Source organism: Xyrauchen texanus, chromosome 42, assembly GCF_025860055.1.
Source record: "Xyrauchen texanus isolate HMW12.3.18 chromosome 42, RBS_HiC_50CHRs, whole genome shotgun sequence".
Lineage (NCBI taxonomy): Eukaryota > Metazoa > Chordata > Actinopteri > Cypriniformes > Catostomidae > Xyrauchen > Xyrauchen texanus.
The window spans coordinates 81,981-102,448 of record NC_068317.1 but is presented as its reverse complement, the minus strand read 5'-3'; the positions used below and the strand labels follow the sequence as shown (position 1 = coordinate 102,448).

At 38.5% G+C, this 20,468-nt stretch overlaps 1 protein-coding gene across 1 annotated transcript in view; it reads right to left on the bottom strand.

Moving 5' to 3' along the window:
• Positions 1-20,261, bottom strand: part of mppe1 (metallophosphoesterase 1) — an 86,539-nt gene extending 66,278 nt beyond the window's left edge. Inside the window, exons 1-5 of the mRNA XM_052114894.1 lie at positions 19,783-20,261; positions 18,885-18,993; positions 6,975-7,078; positions 2,311-2,391; positions 2,084-2,192 (exon numbers count right to left, since the gene is read on the bottom strand). Coding sequence (XP_051970854.1) covers positions 2,084-2,192; positions 2,311-2,391; positions 6,975-7,078; positions 18,885-18,993; positions 19,783-19,997 — 618 coding nt within the window. The 5' untranslated portion in view covers positions 19,998-20,261. The remainder of the gene's footprint in view (positions 1-2,083; positions 2,193-2,310; positions 2,392-6,974; positions 7,079-18,884; positions 18,994-19,782) is intronic.
• Between the last annotated feature and the right edge of the window lie 207 nt (positions 20,262-20,468).

Below are 20,468 nucleotides of genomic sequence, written 5' to 3'. Positions count from 1 at the left end.
CCTACGGAGGAATCTAATAAAACCGACAAATACAATAGATTCCCTCCTTACGGAGGAATCTAATAAAACCGTCAAATACAATAGATTCCCTCCTTACGGAGGAATCTAATAATAATAATAATAATAATAAAACCGTCAAATACAATAGATTCCCTCCTTACGGAGGAATCTAATAATAATAAAACCGTCAAATACAATAGATTCCCTCCTTACGGAGGAATCTAATAAAACTGACAAATACAATAGATTCCCTCCTTACGGAGGAATCTAATAAAACTTGTTCAGAATCACAAGTTCAGATATATAAATATATAAATAAAAATGTCAAACATTCTTTTGAATTTCCATGTACTAAAATAAAATATTTGATGCCATGAGTTTTCCTTCATTTACTATTACTATTATTTTGAATGGCCATGGAAAATGAAGCAATGTGATAACAATTTTACCTGGTTGCAAAAAGTAGTCCGTTAATTTACCTGATGAACTTTCACCTTTTGATGAACCTTTATGCTTCAGCTAATGTGTGCTTCTAAATCCCTTGCACCTTTATTAGCAAATGATACATAAGTGCAGCTATACATGTCATACATTCTGCTTCCCATGGATCTCCACCTAGACGAAAGCATGGGAATTTTTGTAGCAAATCTTCTCTAAATTATCAAAAACTTTGTTTGGGCATTGTTTCAAATCAGCTTTAATTTATTGCTGTTAAGCAACTGTTGAAGCCGAACACAACAACACTTTGAGTGTTGAGTGCAATCAACAGATTGACAGGCAGGAATTTGGCCAATAGTTCTTATTATCGACCAATTGGTGTGCGAGAAGGTGGGACTTACAAAGAGGGTTTAAAGCGATGCAAATATGTGCACACAATGAAGTATTAGACCAGATGCACATCATAATGCAACTAAAGCTGAATCGCAAATTTGGAAATCCCGGCCGGACACTTTTTTAAGGTCCAAAAAAAGAGGACATGTCCGAGAAAAAGAGGATGTATGGTCACCCTAAAGAACGGTAAATCTCAGAATGTTATTCGGGAAACACTGATATACAGAAAGCGAGCAACAAACGTTACCCATCACTGAAACGGAAGACTTCAGTCTAGCGCGAGCTCACTATGCACTCTTGCATAAACTCCTGATATAATCACCGAATTTAAACTGCAAAACGAATCTCTTGTTTACATCGTATTTGCACTTTGTTGTTTATGATGAGAGAATTCACGAGGGTGCATAATTCAGTCAGTGATTGCACGCACTGAACAAACGTTTTTACATCCCTCCGCCTCCCGAAATCATTAGCATGCAAATTTTGCCAGCTAGCTTAAACTTTCTCTCTCATGGTGAAAAGCTGCACATTCTTTTTGCAGACTTTACAGGAGGCTACTCGAGGATTTGGTCCTCGTTTTAAACATTGTATTTTTCATTCTCAAGCCAACACTCATTGAAGCGACAACCTCCCGGCATGTTGTCATCTCGCACTCTGTTCCATCAGAGGGCGCACATCAAAAAAGACCGGCAGATCACACTATAGCCACATGCGAGACTCGTGTGGCGTTGTTTTCATTTTTATGCAAAAGCAATTAGGCTTATTTGATCTAAAAAGTGTTATTATGAAAGCAAAGCAATTACAATTTCAAGCAGTTTCAAGCACTTTATCCAAAATCCAACCACTTTTCAAACCTTGAAAACAGTACATTAAAATTCAAGGATTTCCAGCACCCATACGAACCCTGGCCTTTTCTCAGGCTCTCAAAAGAGACGTTCTACGTTCAATAAAAACAGACTGTTGTGGCTCTGCTTTCTGATTTCATTTTAGAATAGGAAAAAAAGGCAGGAAAAAGCTTGGTTACAGAATCAATATGGATATCACATTTTGGATTGTACATTAAGAAAAAATAGTATTGTTGTGGTTGTGGTGTGAAAATACAACACATCCTAAAAATAAAAAGTAACAAATAACTGAGTGACAACAAACAACTGAACTTTGACAAAAATGTTCATAAAAAAGGGTGGCTGATTATCATGACTTTTACTATAACTTTATTAATGTTAAAACTATTATGTCTGATAAATATTACCTGAATGGAGCAGTTAAGAGAGTTTGAGAGTTTGTGTAATTGACGCTCTACACGATGGCAAATGGGGCAGTGATCACCATGCAATGCAACGCTGTTCACCATCAAAAAACTGGAAATAAACATAACAAATGCACAAACTAGTTGATAAGCAAGTTAGAGTAAGTTATGTGCAATGATGAGATGTTTAAAAGGGTGGAAATGTTGAAAAGATTTGTATTGACACTTACTTGACTCCACTAATGGTGAGGATCCGAGCTGATGTCATATTAAACACTCGCTCAAACCGCTCCAACTTCTGCAGTGTCATTCTGTCAAAGAACACAGACAACTCAGGATCCACACCCTAGTCGAATCATGCACCTGCACACTCACAAAGTTATTATGAGGAATTCTTTGAGTACAATTCCTGAAAGATTTGCTGAAAGTCACTTTTCCTGCTGAAATCTAAAATGCGATGAAGTAAATTTGCAGTACATTTCTTGAAACTTCAAACTTGCAAGTCCACGTTCTTGAATCAAAATAAACATAAAAGGTTTGCAAAAAAGGTCACCTTCCAGACAATTTATTGTCTGTTCACAGTAGAGCTGCCTCATTAGGTAAAAAAAAAAAAAAACATGTTGTGATTTGAACTGCAATTTGATAAAGATTTAACATCTCATATTGCTGCTGCTAAGATTTTTAAGGCTAAAAGAACAAAATTATAAAATCTGATTAAAACAGCAATTTGTGGCATAAAAATACGTACTTATCTAAAGTGTACCAACATGATAACTAATATGAAACTTTACAGTGCATCTCAATGTTACACATGGTAAATATATAGTACTTACTGACAAGTGTGTGGTGATAAAAGGCACTTGTAGTGTTTGTACATTAACTAATGTGAAACATTATGGTACTTACCAACAGTTAAAACATGATAGATAGATACTATTAGTAAGTACATATCTTCATGGTATATGCTTTGGAAGTTGTATGGGATCTTGCATAAAACCTCATATTAAACACAGCCTTAACTATATTACTTCTTAGGGTTAGAACTTAGTAATTTTAAGCAAGGCCTTCTTCACATGACAACTGCAAATATGAGTCTGGTAGCTACTGCTTATGTCCAAAATTAGAAGTGTCAACACACATATAATTATTAATATGTCATCAAAAATCCCTTCATGAATTGCCAGAAAATACAAGGATGTAAGGAGGGTAATCTCATGGTACATAACAATCAGATAAGAGAATCCACGTTCAGTTAAAGATTGTTAGGTAAGGTGAACTGCAATGGTACTTACCAGTAAGTGCAAATGTGGTAGCACTTTATTTTACAGTATAAAAAATACAATAAGTCCGCGCTTGTACTGTATAAGTTCCTGTTATTACCCCACACTTGTCTGGATGTACAACATATGTACCATTGGTAAGAACAATACAGTAAGTACAGTTTTTCGGTTGCACTTTATTTTACAGAACATGACATTTCTGTATACTTTCAATATACTTAAAGTACTGAGTAATATTAGGTAACTACATGAACTTAATATGGGTTAAGATTAGGGTTAGTGCCTAGTAATTACTGTAGTTGTTGTAATTATATAGTATGTAAATGTAGAACAGTACTGTAAAATGAAGTGCTATCAATGTTTCATATTAGTTACCATTTACGAACCCTGAAGCATCTCTTGTTATTATACATTTGTCTGTAAGTACAACATATTTACCATATACAGTTGAAGTCAAAAGTTTACATACACCTTAGCCAAGTACATATAAACTCAAACTTTTACAGAAATGTAATGGTAGAAAAACATTCCCTGTCTTAGGTCAGTTAGGAATCACTACTTTATTTTAAGAACATTAAATGTCAGAATAATAGTAGAGATAATTATTATTTCAGCTTTTATTTCTTTCATCACATTCCCAGTGGGTCAGAAGCTTTTTCAAAGGTCTAAGGGTTCAACATTGATATCCATCTCTGTTTCATGATAGCAATGCTCCAGAAACAGCAATTTAGTTGCCAGGAGTACAAATGAAAACATGCAATATCAAAACGGGACTCCATACCTTTTTTATGAAAACGCGATCGCCAGACACCTGGTGTCTTCAATATTGGGTCAATGGTCCATGACAAGCTTTATAAGAAAAACATCCAATAGCACTTTTTGTCCATAAAAGTGACAAATCTGAGAAATATTGCTATATTCTCCATTGTTTACATGAGGTCTCGCCTGAAAGAATTACCCTTCATCGTCGTTCTTCAACAAACTATGCAATCTGAGCAGCATTCATATTGTAAAACTGTATATGACCTTATACAGGTGCTGGTCATATAATTAGAATATCATCAAAAAGTTGATTTATTTCAGTAATTCCATTCAAAAAGTGAAACTTGATATTATATTCATTCATTACACACAGACTGATATATTTCAAATGTTTATTTCATTTAATTGTGATTATTAAAACTGACAACTAATGAAAATTCCAAATTCAGTATCTCCGAAAATTTGAATATTACTTAAGACCAATACAAAAAAAGGATTTTTTCCCCCGTGATTGTGTAGCCTACAGAACTAGACTGAGAGGCCATTTAAAGGCCTTTGCAGGTGTTTTGAGTTAATTAGCTGATTAGCGTGTGGCACCTGGTGTCTTCAATATTGAACCTTTTCACAATATTCAAATTTTCTGAGATACTGATTTTGGGGTTTTTCATTAGTTGTCAGTTATAATCATAAATTAAAAGGAATTAACACTTGAAATATATCAGTCTGTGTGTAATGAATGTATACATTATCCAAGTTTCACTTTTTGAATGGAATTACTGAAATAAATAAACTTTTTTGATGATATTCTAATTATATGACCAGCACCTGTATATTAGAGTCTCACAAACGAAATGATCCTGTAAAAAATGGGGCATAGTTTTATTCATAATAGCCAAGCAGTGCAGTCAGATTTTGTGTTGTCTTGAAAGGCGGAGCCTTAATTTTACTCTGTACGAAGCGAATATATCGAGAAAGAAAGTTGCAGGAACCTCGTTTTTTGTTAGATCATCTTTAAATTTGAAACATAACTTCTTTAGACTTGTGGCTTTGTATTTCTGGGTTGTCTTGGCACTTTTGTTATTGTTTTTTTAGATTATAAAAACATGTTCAGCACAAAATATTTCCATTACTATAAAATTCAGCTTCTCTAACTTTAAGAAATAACAACATATGTTAATTCTGAAACTCAGGGAAATAAAGCCCAAAGTGTCTTCTTTCAAAAGATACTACAACTGTGTCCATACTCCAAAGGGTCCAGTAAATACAACCATTAAGTTCAGGTATGTCATTTTCATGGTTTGTGCTCAAAAAGGGGGTGCGTATCAACAGGTTAACTTGGGTCAAATGTTATGGTTAGCCTCCCACAAGCTTCTAACAATAAGTTGCTGGGATTTTGGCCCATTCCTCCAGACAGAACTGGTGTACCGGAGTCAGGTTTGTAGGCCTCTTTGCTCGCACATGCTTTTTCAGTTCTGCCCACACATTTACTATCGGATTGAGGCTTTGTGATGGCCACTCCACCTTGACTTTGTTGATCTTAAGCCATTTTGCCACAACTTTGGAGGTCATTGTCCATTTGGAAGACCCATTTGTGGCCAACCTTTAACTTCCTGGCTGATGTCTTGAGATGTTTCTTCAATATATCCACAAAATGTTCCTTCCTCATGATGCCATCTATTTTGTGAAGTGCACCAGTACCTCCTGCAGCAAAACACCCCCTCAACATGATGCTGCCACCCACATGCTTCACAGTTGGGATTGTGTTCTTCGGCTTGCAAACCTCCAAATATAACAATGGTCTTTATTGCCAAACAGTTACATTTTTGTTTCATTAGACCAGAGGACATTTCTCCAAAAAGTAAGATCTTTGTCCCATGTGCACTTTCAAACTGTAGTCTGGCATTTTTATTGCGGTTTTGGAGCAGTGGCTTCTTCCTTGCTGAGCAGCCTTTCAGTTTATGTCGATATAGGACTCGTTTTACTGTGGATATAGATACCTGTCTACCTGTTTCCTCTAGCATCTTCACAAGATCTTTTGCTGTTATTCTGGGATTGATTTGCACTTTTCACACCAAACTACATTCATATCTAGGAGACAGAATGCATCTCCTTCCTGAATGGTATGATGGCTGTGTAGTCTTATGGTGTTTATACTTGCATACTATTGTTTGTACAGAAGAACATTTAAACTTCAGTCATTTGGAAATTGCTCCCAAGGATGAACCAGACTTGTGGAGGTCCACAATGTTTTTTCTGAGGTCTTGGCTGATTTCTTTTGATTTTCCCATGATGTCAAGCAAAGAGGCCCTGAGTTTGAAGGTAGGCCTTAAACTACATCCACAGGTACACCTCCAATTCAGAACACCTCCTATCAGAAGCTAATTGGCTATTTGTCTAAAGTCTTGACATTCATTTCTGGAATTTTCCAAGCTGATAAAGGCGCAGTTAACAGGTTATATAAACTTCTGAACCACTGGAATTGTGATATAGTCAATTAAAAGTGAAACAATCTGCCTGTAAACAATTGTTGCAAAAAAGACTTGTGTAATGCACAAAGCAGATGTCCTAAACAACTTTCCAAAACTATAGTTTGCTAATATTAAATCTGTGGAGTGGTTAAATTAGTTTTAATGACTTAAACCTAAGTATATGTAAACTTCTGGTTTCAACTGTATGTACCAGAAAAGTACACGTACAGTAAAATTAAGTGCTACAAATATCTATATTAATTGTGCAGCACTAGTTCAGAGGAAGTATGTTTGTTCACCATTATCTTGAATAATGTTGACTGTCTGGTTGGATTATGCATTGTTTTTTTTTATTATGTGGTAAATTGTGATCTTCAAACTCACTCGTAATGGAAGCCGATGTCATGATTCCCGATAAGAACCACAAGCTCTGTGTCCCTGGGATGGCGGAAGATCCATTTAAAACGCCTGACGTCATCTTCCCAGTCCTACACAGCACATTGACAATGATTCCCACAAAAGCTGAAGCATCATTTAATATTTTAATATTTCTGAAATATTGAAATATATTTGATAGTGCCTTTGATATTTCTCCATGTAGAACATGATTTCACAGATTTAATGCTGATTATTGTATAACAAGCTTCAAAACTATTTCTGTTTGACCTCTGAAAATGTAGTACTTCAGAACTCTAAAAATTTATCTGATTATTGCCACATACAGTATGCATTACTTGAAAATCTCAAACAATTAGATAAAGTTTATATTTATAACATGACTTTAAACTTTTGTATTTAGATATACTATGTAAATTACTGGATTTAAATTTTATTTTGGACTTTTTAATGCTTTTTATGTCATAAAAAGATTCGATACACTCTGTGCCATTACTGTTCTATGAAGTCAATGTGTCAAAGAATTAAAAATCCTTGGGCTCTGGAGACATTAAAAGACACTTATGTGCACAAGCTGAAGTCCCTGAACAACTGCCCGAAACCCCGGGACTCAATTTGGCCAGTGCGGTGGAAAAGATTCGGTGTCAACTGTCGAACATGACGGTGATGCTGACTTGGAGAATCTTGCTGTAATACGTCGTTTGATTTCTACCATGGAGATGAAATTCACTGAGTTGGATACAAGAGTGTCGGATGTCGAGAAACTAATAGATTATCTGGAGTCATCGGAGAGGGAATTAGCTTATTATCCGCTCACGACCAAGATAGACTTGGAGCGCGTTTGGGAAAAGTTGGAAGACTTGGAGAATCGTAATCGGAGAAACAACGACCGAATTGTTGGAATTCCTGAGAAGGAAAAAGACAGTGAAATTCTAGACAGGATCTTTCTGAGTCTGCTCGACATAACAGGCCATAAGCTGGAAATCGAGCAAGCTCACAGGGTTCCGGCTCGTAGAGCCGATAAGGGAGACAGGCCCCGATCAATTCTGGCCAAATTTCTGAGATCATCCGATAAAGATCTCGTGTTATGCAAGGCGAGGATTAAAGGAAGGCTGTCTTGGAAGAACCACAGCATTTTCTTTTTCCCAGACTTTGTGAATTCGTTGAGAGAAACGTGATCGAGTCAAGGAATGCAAGACATATATAATGCAAGACTCTTACATCAACGGAAGGTCGCTTTTGCACTGATGTTCCCATCCAATTTGAGAATAGATACTAAGGAAGGCCACAAAATATTTACATGCCCACAGCAGGCGATGTCCTTTATAAAGTCAATGGACTGAGTAAGTCATTGATCAAGTTGTGTGATGCTCTACAGGTCCTTCTCAAAAAATTAGCATATTGTGATAAAGTTCATTATTTTCCATAATGTAATGATAAAAATTAAACTTTCAGATATTTTAGATTCATTGCACACCAACTGAAATATTTCAGGTCTTTTATTGTTTTAATACTGATGATTTTGGCATACAGCTCATGAAAACCCAAAATTCCTATCTCAAAAAATTTGCATATTTCATCCGACCAATAAAAGAAGTGTTTTTAATACAAAAAAAAGTCAACCTTCAAATAATTGTGTTCAGTTATGCACTCAATACTTGGTCGGGAATCCTTTTGCAGAAATGACTGCTTCAATGCGGCGTGGCATGGAGGCAATCAGCCTGTGGCACTTAAGCTCATCCAGAGTGTTGGGTTTTGCGTCTCTCAACTTTCTCTTCACAATATCCCACAGATTCTCTATGGGGTTCAGGTCAGGAGAGTTGGCAGGCCAATTGAGCACAGTAATACCATGGTCAGTAAACCATTTACGAGTGGTTTTGGCACTGAGAGCAGGTGCCAGGTCGTGCTGAAAAATTAAATCTTCATCTCCATAAAGCTTTTCAGCAGATGGAAGCATGAAGTGCTCCAAAATCTCCTGATAGCTAGCTGCATTGACCCTGCCCTTGATAAAACACAGTGGACCAACACCAGCAGCTGACATGGCACCCCAGACCATCATTCCTTCTCCCCAGTCTTCCTCCAGACTCTGGCACCTTGATTTCCGAATGACATGCAAAATTTGCTTTCATCCGAAAAAAGTACTTTGGACCACTGAGCAACAGTCCAGTGCTGCTTCTCTGTAGCCCAGGTCAGACGCTTCTGCCGCTGTTTCTGGTTCAAAAGTGGATTGACCTGGGGAATGCGGCACCTGTAGCCCATTTCCTGCACACGCCTGTGCACGGTGGCTCTGGATGTTTCTACTCCAGACTCAGTCCACTGCTTCCACAGGTCCCCCAAGGTCTGGAATCGGTCCTTCTCCACAATCTTCCTCAGGGTCCGGTCACCTCTTCTCGTTGTGCAGCGTTTTTTGCCACACTTTTTCCTTCCCACAGACTTCCCACTGAGGTGCCTTGATACAGCACTCTGGGAACAGCCTATTTGTTCAGAAATTTCTTTCTGTGTCTTACCCTCTTGCTTGAGGGTGTCAATGATGGCCTTCTGGACAGCAGTCAGGTCGGCAGTCTTACCCATGATTGCGGTTTTGAGTAATGAAACAGGCTGGGAGTTTTTAAAAGCCTCAGGAATCTTTTGCAGGTGTTTAGAGTTAATTAGTTGATTCAGATGATTAGGTTAATAGCTCGTTTAGAGACCCTTTTCATGATATGCTAATTTTTTGAGATAGGAATTTGGGGATTTCATGAGCTGTATGCCAAAATCATCAGTATTAAAACAATAAAAGACCTGAAATATTTCAGTTGGTGTGCAATGAATCTAAAATATATGAAAGTTTAATTTTTATCATTACATTATGGAAAATAATGAACTTTATCACAATATGCAAATTTTTTGAGAAGGACCTGTATATGCAGCCAAGTGGGCTCAATGAACCTTCACTTGACGGTCCCAGGAAACTGAGCGCCTTCTTTGTTTCTTTTTGTTTTGGTTCCGCCTACCGGCTGGAGTTTTATTTCATGGAGTAACACTCCTTTGAGACAGATTGTGGATTAATCTGCACATTCTTTGTGCTTATGCCTCCTATAGAAAGGAGTTTGTTTTGTGGAATATTTCTTACAAAGGGCATTTGTTACACTCAGGTAACAGCCGAATGGGATGGCTCACTGAACATTAATTTGACTGCCCAAGGAAACTGAACATTCTTTTCCATTTATTTTTATTTTTTTTGTGCTGGTTCCACTAGCGGCTGGAGTTTGTTTTGTTGAGGAACACACCTTCGGGACAGTTATGTGGATGAATGTCCACGTCCTTTGTGCTTATTCCGCCTATTGGCTGGAGTTTGTTTTATAGATTATTTTCTGTTGTGTAATTCTATTTCACCAAATTTTGTTATAGAAGCACTGGAATTCTGACCGCACAGTTGTCGTGGGGACTCTCGTAGGCGTACATGGACTGTTTGAGTTTGGAGGGATGGGTTCCAGTTGGCGCTGTCATGTGCGGTGTTAATGCGCAAATTTTAATTTTTTCTGTTTTTTTTTTTGTTCTAGGGGATTCTCGGGGGTGGACTGTTGCACCAATCTTGGAATGTGGTTTTTGACACACAATCTATTTTTTTCACATGTCAAAATATGAGTGGGTTGTCTCTCTCCACATGGAATGTGCATTGCTTGGAGCACCCAATAAAAATAAGGAAGGTTATATATTTTCTTAAACGTAAGAAATATGCTGTTTCTTCAAGAAACGCATCTTTCCCCACAGGAAGCTGAAAAATTTGGGAAGATATAGGGTGGACATATATTCTTTAGTGCTGGCTTGAGTAAGAGCAGGGGAGTCATTATATTGATACGTAAGCATCTACAATTCAAATTCACAGATTAAAGATTAATTAAGAAGAGTCATTATTGCCTTTCTATCATATTGCATTTCTATCAAAGTAATCAGAGAAGTTAAGTTATGCCCCGTTATCTCGCATTTGCACTCGGTATGGACAAAAGTGTCCAGAGTGTTTAATTCAGACATTTATTTAAATATTGCCTCGAGCATATGGCTAAACCCAAAATTATGTATGAATAAGTATCCTTTCTGCTGGACAGATTGAATTGTGAGAGAGGTTATTACACTCCTATATGAGAGTGGAGTGTTGAGATCCTATGAAAATTTGGTTCAACATTTTGTGATTCCCAGATCTCAGTTCTTTAGGTATATACAGCAGAGCCACCTGCTCTTTACTATTTTTGGGAGTAGCATACACCCCCTGGAGTGCCCTCATTTCAAGAGTGGTGAACTGAGATGGGGAGGGTGGTGGCTCTCGAGGAAGTATCATCTAGAAGGCTGGGAAACTTGGATATATTTGATGGGAAATGGGGCAGCTATTTGGTGTTCTTGGAGGGCTCTCGGGGAGGGGCAGTGGAGAGAGAAGTACAATTATAAATGTGTGTGATTATTATATACATATATTTTTGTGTGTGTATACTCATGTGACCACAGGGATGTTTGTTCAGGGTCAGGGTGGGGTTGGGTACTGGGAGGGGTAATATTGGGAGTTAAATATTAATTCTGTGAATAAATATTTTTCTTTTCTTTGTTAACTGTTAGAATCAATAAAAAAATTTTAATCAGAAAAAAGACCATACCGATATAGAACATCTATTCTCTAATTGGATGGGAACATCAGTGCAAAAGCGACCTTCCGTTGATATAAGAGTCTTGCATTATATATATGTCTTGTATTCCTTGAATCGATCACATTTCTCTCAACGAATTCACAAAGTCTGGGAAAAAGAAAACGCTGTGGTTCTTCCAAAATTGGTATGAACCAAGACTGGAACAAATCAATTTATTTCTCAACGATGTTACAATATGGATATCTGCAATAGAACATCCTGAAATCAGTGTTGCTGATAAATCAAATGAGTGTTTAGAGGAAGAAGACAAGGTGTCAGTGGCTGGGTCAGTGTGTAGTAGTAAATCTGGCAAATCAAGAACTAGTATAACATCAACGTCAATCTCCACACGTATCAATGCTGAAGCTGAGAGGGCAGCGTTATGTGCCAAGGCAGCTGGATTAAAACACAAGCACGTTTTAGAGGAAGAACAAGAAAAGCTTAATCAAAAAAGAGAAGAAATAAAAAAAAGAAGAAAAACACTTGAAATTGAAAATGAAATTGCTACAGCCAAAATTAACTATTTAAAACATTTAGAAATATCTGCTAAAGGAAGTACAGTGTATAATGACTCTGATGATGCAAATGTTTACTTTGATGAAATGGAGAATATGGAGTTCTATTCAATTGGTGAAAATGATCCAGCTACACACCTGAAAGAAGGTGTTACAGTTCAGTTTCCTGAATTTGAATAATACAAATCCACAGCAGACATCTGCCGAAGGCAGCAGTTCTGTGAAGGTAGAAGAGCATCTGCTCTACTTCGGCCTGATCAATCTACACGGGTGTTAACAGGTGCATCAAGAGATAAGAAAAGGGTCATGCATATTCCTAGCACAACCTAAGAACGTCAAGAACATGATTCAAGAAATGGTGTTTCAGAAATCCTAAGAAGACAAATTGAATTGACAAGCATTCTAGTGAAACAACAAAGTTTAACCACTTTGCCTAAAAGGTCATTTGCAAGTCTCTGAAGGACACATTCTTCAATATAAGAATTGTATCCATTCATTTGTGTCACGAACCCCTTTCCTCTGCCCCATTTCCGCTTCCTCGAGCACGCACACATACACTCGCGAGCGTGCTCGCTTCCCGCTCCCTCGCCCCGCCCCCTTGAGCTTGTACGCTCTTTTTCCTCCCTCAGGCTTCCACGCCCGGTTTTGCTATTACGAGCTCTCGCTCGTAAACTATCTCCCCCCTCTGACACATGCTCGCTTCTCACGCGCTTCCAATCAGCCTGAACATTATGACCACCTGCACTCACGCGCTTCCTATCCCCACACATTAGTTTCACCTGCACTCGTCTCGTCACCTTCATCGTTCACACCTGCACTCGCCCCTATATAACTCACTATCCTTTCGTTTGTTTGGGGTTGGTTATTGTATTTAGATTAGTTTTGACCCCCGCTAGTCTCGTCTAGTTTTGCCCCTGCTAGTCTCGTCTAGTTTTGACCTCCCCACTGATTCGTTTCCTCTTAGCTTGCCAGCCCCCCATTCCTCTCGTCCCCCTGTCTTCGTTCCCGCTAGTCTCGTCTTGTTCCTCGCCCTAGTTGTTAACTGTTTTCCCCGCTATCGTTCACCTCCCTCACTGGATTTTCCCCCCTTGTTATCTCTTTGATTCCCCGGCTTCTGACCCTACGCTTCCCACGACTACTCTTCACTGGAGTTGCCCCTTGTTTGTACTTTTGCCTGGACTGCTTTTATTTAATAAAGCAGTTTTCATCCGACATTGTGACTGTCTCATCTTGTGTGTGTGTGTCCGGGTTACAATTTGAGCACATGGCAGAAAGCAAGACCATTACCAAGACAGATTACCGTAATTTCCGGACTATAAGCCGCAACTTTTTTCCCACGCTTTGAACCTCATGGCTTATACAATGACGCGGCTAATATATGGATTTTTCCCGCTTTCAAATTTTATAAAAAATAAATTTAAAAAAACATTCTGTGACGTGCTCAGTTTTTTGGCGGCGTGAAGCTTTCATTAGACCAATGAAATTGCCGAACGGGTTAAGGTCAAAACAACTTTTTTTGTTTACTGTTTAGATTAAATCGAGCATGCTCAAACTTGAAAAGGAAATAGAGCTGCTGCACGGGAGCTTGGTCTTAATGAGTCGATGATAAGACGTTGGAAACAGCAGCGTGAGGAATTGACTCAGTGCAAAAAGACAACTAAATCTGAGGCTATTCAACTCCGACACCGAAGGAGATGACTTCAGTGGTTTCAGTGCACAGGACGAGGAAGATAGTGACCAATGACTTTCTTGGTAGGCTACTGTTTACTGCAAATGTTTTATTACAAGCCGTGTGTGGCAGCAGGGGCGTGGTCAAGCGCCCGTCTGGGAGAGAAAAGCTGTAAGGGCGCTTACACCTGCGCTAAATTATGTCTAACACCGGTGTCTAATTTCAAGTGCCCTGCTTCACGTGTCCTTCTTGGGAAAACTGTCACACGGGCACCAGTGTGACAGTTTTCAGCAGGGCACTTGACATTCCAGGTAAGGCTTTTAATGGCCACAGCAATGTTTACAATCAATTTTATAAAGTTTCTCAATTCTTCTATGCGCCAACACTAGATTGACGTGTGTCACTCTCTCAGCTCTGTGGCTGCTGCCTTTTATGCAGCTCTCCCCATGCTTACTGAAATTAGACACCGGTGTTAGACATAATTTAGCTCAGGTGTAAGCGCCCTTACCGCTTTTCTCTCCCGGACGGGCGCTTGACCACGCCCCCGCTGCCACACCATGTTTCGTTAAAGCCTGAGTAAAATTCATTTGTTTCAATGTACCGGTAGGCATCTGCGGCTTATAGACAGGTGCGTCTTATTTATGTTTAAAATAATATTTTATTTAAAAATCAGTGGGCGCGGCTTATATTCAGGTGCGCTCAATAGTCCGGAAATTACGGTACTCTTCCTCCTTCAGTTCACAAAAGGGAAGGCTCAAAAGCTCATTAAAAGTTGTCAGCACATGTCTCCAGAACAAGGCTATAAGAAGGCAAATGGTCTATAGAAGGAACAGTCTGTCAACGAGTATAACATCTCCTGCGCATATATGGAGAGAACCCTTAACTGGCCAATAATTAAAACTGAAGATCAAAGGGCTATGCAGGAGTTTGCACTGTTTCTTAGAGGCTGTTGCAATGCAATGGAAGAACTAAAATACTTGGAAGAACTTAACACCGTCTCTAACATGAGAAATGTGGCTCTCAAGTTACCCAATATACTTAGGGAGAAATGGCGTGCAAAGGCATTTGAGCTGCAAGGGCGGCAGACAAGAAGAGTGGCAATGGCTGACCTAGTCTGCTTCATGAAACCCAGGCCAGCATAATTTCTGACCCAATTTTGTAGATATACAAGATTAAAACACAAAATCTAAATCCAAAGCAACAATAAAACCCAAATCAAAAGGCAGTTTTGCTACTAGTGTAAATATAAAATCATCACTGCCGCCAACAATCAGAAATTCAAATCTCTTATGTCTATTCTGCCATGGTGAACATCAATTAGCCGACTTGCCACAGTTTGAGAAGCAAGTAGGCAAGGAGAAGATAACCTTTCTAAGAAAGAATGGAGTCTGTTTTGGATGTCTCAGAAGGGATGGACATATGAGTGAAGACTGTACTAGACGTCTTATATTTTGCTAATTTTGCAGCAAGCAACCTCCAAGTCTTCTTCATATTCACTTTAAGGCAAAAGTATCAGCAGAATCATTCCAAAAAACACCAGTAAGCAGTGCACACGTGCATGTTGGTGAGCATGCAGGGGCAGGTAATGTACAAAGGGTATGTATGTTATCTCTTGTCCCAGTGCAAGTAAAAGGTTCTAAGGGGAGTACTGTTATACATACATATGCATTTCTCGACCCTGGTAGTAGTGCAACGTTCTGCACATAGAAACTAATGCACAAGCTCAACATTCCAGGAAGAAAAACCAATATCATGCTTCGTACGACAAGTCAAGAAAAGTCTGTGCCCACATACAGAATGTTGTTACAGGATTAAAAGGCTCTTTGCTAGAGGAAAACAATTTTATCACGTTACCAGAGGTGTATACACAAAATAATATGCCAGTAGACACAAGCAGTATACCTACAAAGAGGAACTCTCCAGATGGCCTTACCTGAATAAGGTGAGAATTCCAGTCATTGAAGCTGAGGTTGATTTACTGATTGGAAACAATGCACCCAAAGCTATTGAACCCTGGGAAATTGTTAACAGTCATGATAACAGACCATATGCAGTGAAAACCTGACTTAGGTGGGTGGTTAATGGTCCTCTTAGCATCACAGGCAAGAGTTGCTTTCCTTATGTTACTGCAAACAGAATTTAAATAGAAGAACTATTGATACAGCAATATAACCATGACTTTATCGAACATTCAACTGAGGACAACTTGAAAATCTCAGTGGAAGACAAAAAAGTGTCCTTAAATCAACAGAAGAATCTATCCAATTGCAAGATGGGCATTATAGTTTAAACTTGCCTTTCAGGAAAAAGGACCCAGTCATGCCCAATAACAACCCAGCTGCAGTACAACGCCTCTCAAGTCTGCAAAGAAAATTTAAAAGGAATGAATCATTCAAAACAGAATATGTAAAATTTCTAACTGAGGTAATAAAGGATATGCAGAAGTATTGCCCCAAGAGGAGCTGGAAAGATCTGATGGCAAGGTTTGGTATATTCCACACCATGGTGTATACCATCCCAAAAAAGGGACTAACAGGGTAGTATTTGACTGCGGTGCAACTTTCCAGGGTATATCTTTAAAATCAGAACTACTGCCAGGTCCAGACCTAACCAACACACTGTTTGATGGTAGAATATCATAGAATAATCAGAAACATCGTAGAATAATCTACGATGGCGCCGCCTCTGGGAAAATGAGAGGTGGTGGAACATGCTTTTACATCAACGAAAGTTGGTGTACAGATGTACCAACATTAAAGAGGATGTGCTGTCGTAATTTGGAAGCGCTTGGAACTCCGCGGGAGTTTTCTTCGCTTATGTGTGTGTGTGTTTACCTCCAAACGCGGGCTGGAACTTAGCGCTGCAACAGCTTGCTGATCAAATCACAGACACAGAACAACAATACCCGGATTCACAGCACATTACATGCCCCACCAGAGACAGGAATATACTGGATCATTGCAACACAACAATAAAGGATGCATATCGCTCTGTCCCACGTGCAGCTTTGGGACTCTCTGATCACTGTCTGGTTCATCTTCTTCTGACCTACAGGCAGAAATTATAATCAACAAAGCCAGTAGTAAGGACTGTTAAGGTCTGGACCAATGAGGCAGAGCTGGAACTACAAGCCTGCTTCGATTGGACTGATTGAAGTGTTTTTGAAGCTGAAGCTACAGACCTGGATGAGCTCACAGATACTGTTACGTCATACATCAGTTTCTGTGAGGACATGTGCATCCTTACTAGCACATTTTTATCATTCAACAATGATAAACCATGGTTCACAGGAAAACTCAGACAGCTTCATCATGCCAAAGAAGATGCTTACAGGGGTGGGGATAAATTCTTGTACAATCAGGCCAGGAACACACTGAATAAGGAAATCAGAGTGGCTAAAAGAAGTTACTCTGAGAAGCTGGAAAACAAGTTTTCAGCTAACGAACCTGCATCGGTGTGGAGTGGCCTGAAACAACTTACTAATTACAGGACTCCTACCCCCAACCCTGTGGTGGATCAACGACTAGCTGACGACCAGAATGTGTTCTACTGCAGATTCGAAAGGCCCAATCTCACACCCCACATGCACTCTGACCTTCACTTCACACAAACATTAACACCTCCTTTAACCCCCCTCACAGCATCACCACAAAGTGTACAAGAGCTTCATTGTAAATATATGTACAATATCCTGGAAATTAACAAATTTATATTGAAACTTAATACTTATTTGTCATTTTCAATTTTGTTCAAGGTGATTATATCCACACAAAAACATTCAAAATCTGTCCAAGTGAAAGGATTGTATGTGGGGTAAAAAGCCCCCCTGTTTCAGGTTTTTCTTAAGTGTGGAAAATAGATTTGTTATGAAAAATGTTCAGAGTGAGCTCACACTGACTAATCCAATCATGATGGGGATTAATTTGTTTATTTGTTGATAAATTGAGCCCTATAACTATTGGCCTGGTATGTACACTATATCAATATAACCCCCTATGGGCCTTTTACCCCAAGTGTGGGAGCCTTTTACTCCAGGTGTGGGGTAAAAGGCTCCCCCGTCATCTTAAAAAATTAACAACAGAAGTTTTTTTTTGAATATTGTTATTTTTAAACACAAATGATGTTGCTCCATCAATATTCAATAAAAATCCATGTATTTCTTGAATCCTGAGAAACATTGTGACCAGAATTACATTTCCTTAAGGTGTACCTTTAGCCCCGTAGTACCCTAATAAAAGTCTGAAGAAAAAAGCATAGTTTTTCCTTGTATGTGTAGTTTTCATTACTTATAGGAAGGTAGGCATGTTTAGAATTTAAACTAAATTATAAAAGCAATTATGGAATTAAATGATACACATCTTAACTGTTGCAGGTAAGTATGAAAATTATTTGTTGTTGTTTTTCTATATAATTTTTTCTACTATTTAATACTAATAATATTGCAATACCGTGATTTTAATTTTTTTATGGTTTTCACTTTCAATCTTTATTGCCCTTTATTGTGTTCTTTATTGGCCAAAAACAATACAATATATACAATACAAAAATTATCTTATGAGCTATTTATAGTAACTTAACTGCAGAAATAAAATGAAATGAAATTGGCTATCATGCAAATCTCACTCAGGGATCATCCACGCAGATGATGAAATTAACAGTTCGTTTTTAGAGTTAAGGTTATTACTTGTTTATAATAGGATGAAATGAGGGGCTTCTTAAGAAAGACGACTTAGGTTCTCAGTAAACGTAAGAAACTGTACATTAGACATCACATAGTGATGTCACTTTTGTTTTGGGATTTTTTTTCTGGAATGTGTGTGAATACGAGCACAGATTACAGGAAAACTTGGGCAGTGTGAATAAACAAAATATTTCAGTGCCAGAACAGATCCTGGAATCCCTTTTCCAGGATTCTTCCCAGGATTTCTGTGTGAAAGGGACTTGTGTGTACTTATTTACAGATTTGTGGGCAAGAATTCTTAAATGATGGAATAGTATGCTTTTTGTAGTTGTATGTTGTTTTGTGTTGTAGGTGTTTCTGTGTTGTGTACTTTACCTCAGCTGAGCTCCACTTGCCCTCATCAAACACATCTCCTAAAATGAAGACAACTTTAGGTTTTAGAAGCCACAAAGACGTCTGGAATGCTCTTTCCATCTGCCACTCTCTGTGAAAAAAGTCAAAATATGCAGGCAAATTTAAAATGGGTTTGCCCAATGTTAAAAAGAGAAACCATATACAATGAGGCTTTCATTGTGTCTCCTAGTTAAGTATCAGTTGGTGAGCATGTGTGTGCATGCACACTGCTGGGTGAATGAAGGACATATGTTGGTCATTTCCTTCTTTTTGTGTACTCAGTTTAATCAGAAACTTAAAAGGAGGGTTAGGGTTAAGTTAGCATGTTAAGAAAGAAGTGTGCATTATGTCAAAAAATGCTGCCCTTACAAACTATGTTGCACTACTGGTACAGTGATGGCATCAGTAGTGTACAGTTTCTGTTTGTTTTTCTCTGTGCACTGGAAGCATTTGCACCAAGACAAATTCCTTGTGTTTGTGTAAGCATACTTGGCATTATTTATATAAAGCTTATTCTGATTCGACCAGCCACCATTTTCCAAAAAACCAGCTTAACCACTTTAAGGTCGTATGATTGACTGTTAGCTGGTTTGTTGCCGCTAGCATTTTCCAGCAGGAAACACAATGGTACTTTGGTATACAGGCTACTCTGGAACGGCTTGATTATGTGTTAGGTTAGATTCGACTGCATTGTCATAGTGCAGATTACAGAGCCAATGTACAATTAACATCTAAAGAGAAGTGTATCAATAGTGTGCAAGTGCTAATATTAAAAAATCGAATTGTTACTGTCGTCATGTACCATGGTATTTATGTAAACAAATGAATAAGGTGCTACATTTTGTAGACGAGTTCGCAAGGTTTTGAAACATTGCATCACCTTCTGAGTTTGTCGAGCCAGTGTCCTCTGATGGCCCCTAGTAAATGAGTATCAGATATAAATAATGCCCGGACAGCAGAATCTGAATCAGTCTCGATGTGAGGCCAAGCGCATTGCAAAATAACAGGAAAATAAATCACATATTCACAGAAAATAAACACACTGACGAGCGCCACAATCAGCGACACAGCTATTCTACCGCTCGAGCCAAACATCGCATTACTTCAAAATCATAACATATATGCGAACGGAACACGACACATCTGCTGACGAAAGAAACACAGTTTTCTCTTTTCTGCAGCAACGTCTTGGTCTTTGCTTAATTTACACTAAAAGTATATATTTTGTTTATCCAACAGCCACACAAACGGATGAAAAGCATCGCGATGTTACTCCCGCTGTAAATCTTCATTAAACGTCTTCAGTACAATGCAGTCTGCGCTGTTTTACAGTCACACTAGTGGAACCAGCGCACAAATCAAAACGTCATGGCTCTCTCTCTCTCTCTCTCTCTCTCTCTCTCTCTCTCGCTCTCTCTCTCTCTCTCTCAATTCAATTCAATTCAATTCAATGGGCTTTATTGGCATGAAAGTTTCAAAAACAATGTTGCCAAAGCATCATAGATAAATAAAATAGAATAAAAGCAAAATACATTTTCTCCAATAACTTGGACAGTATATAATTAT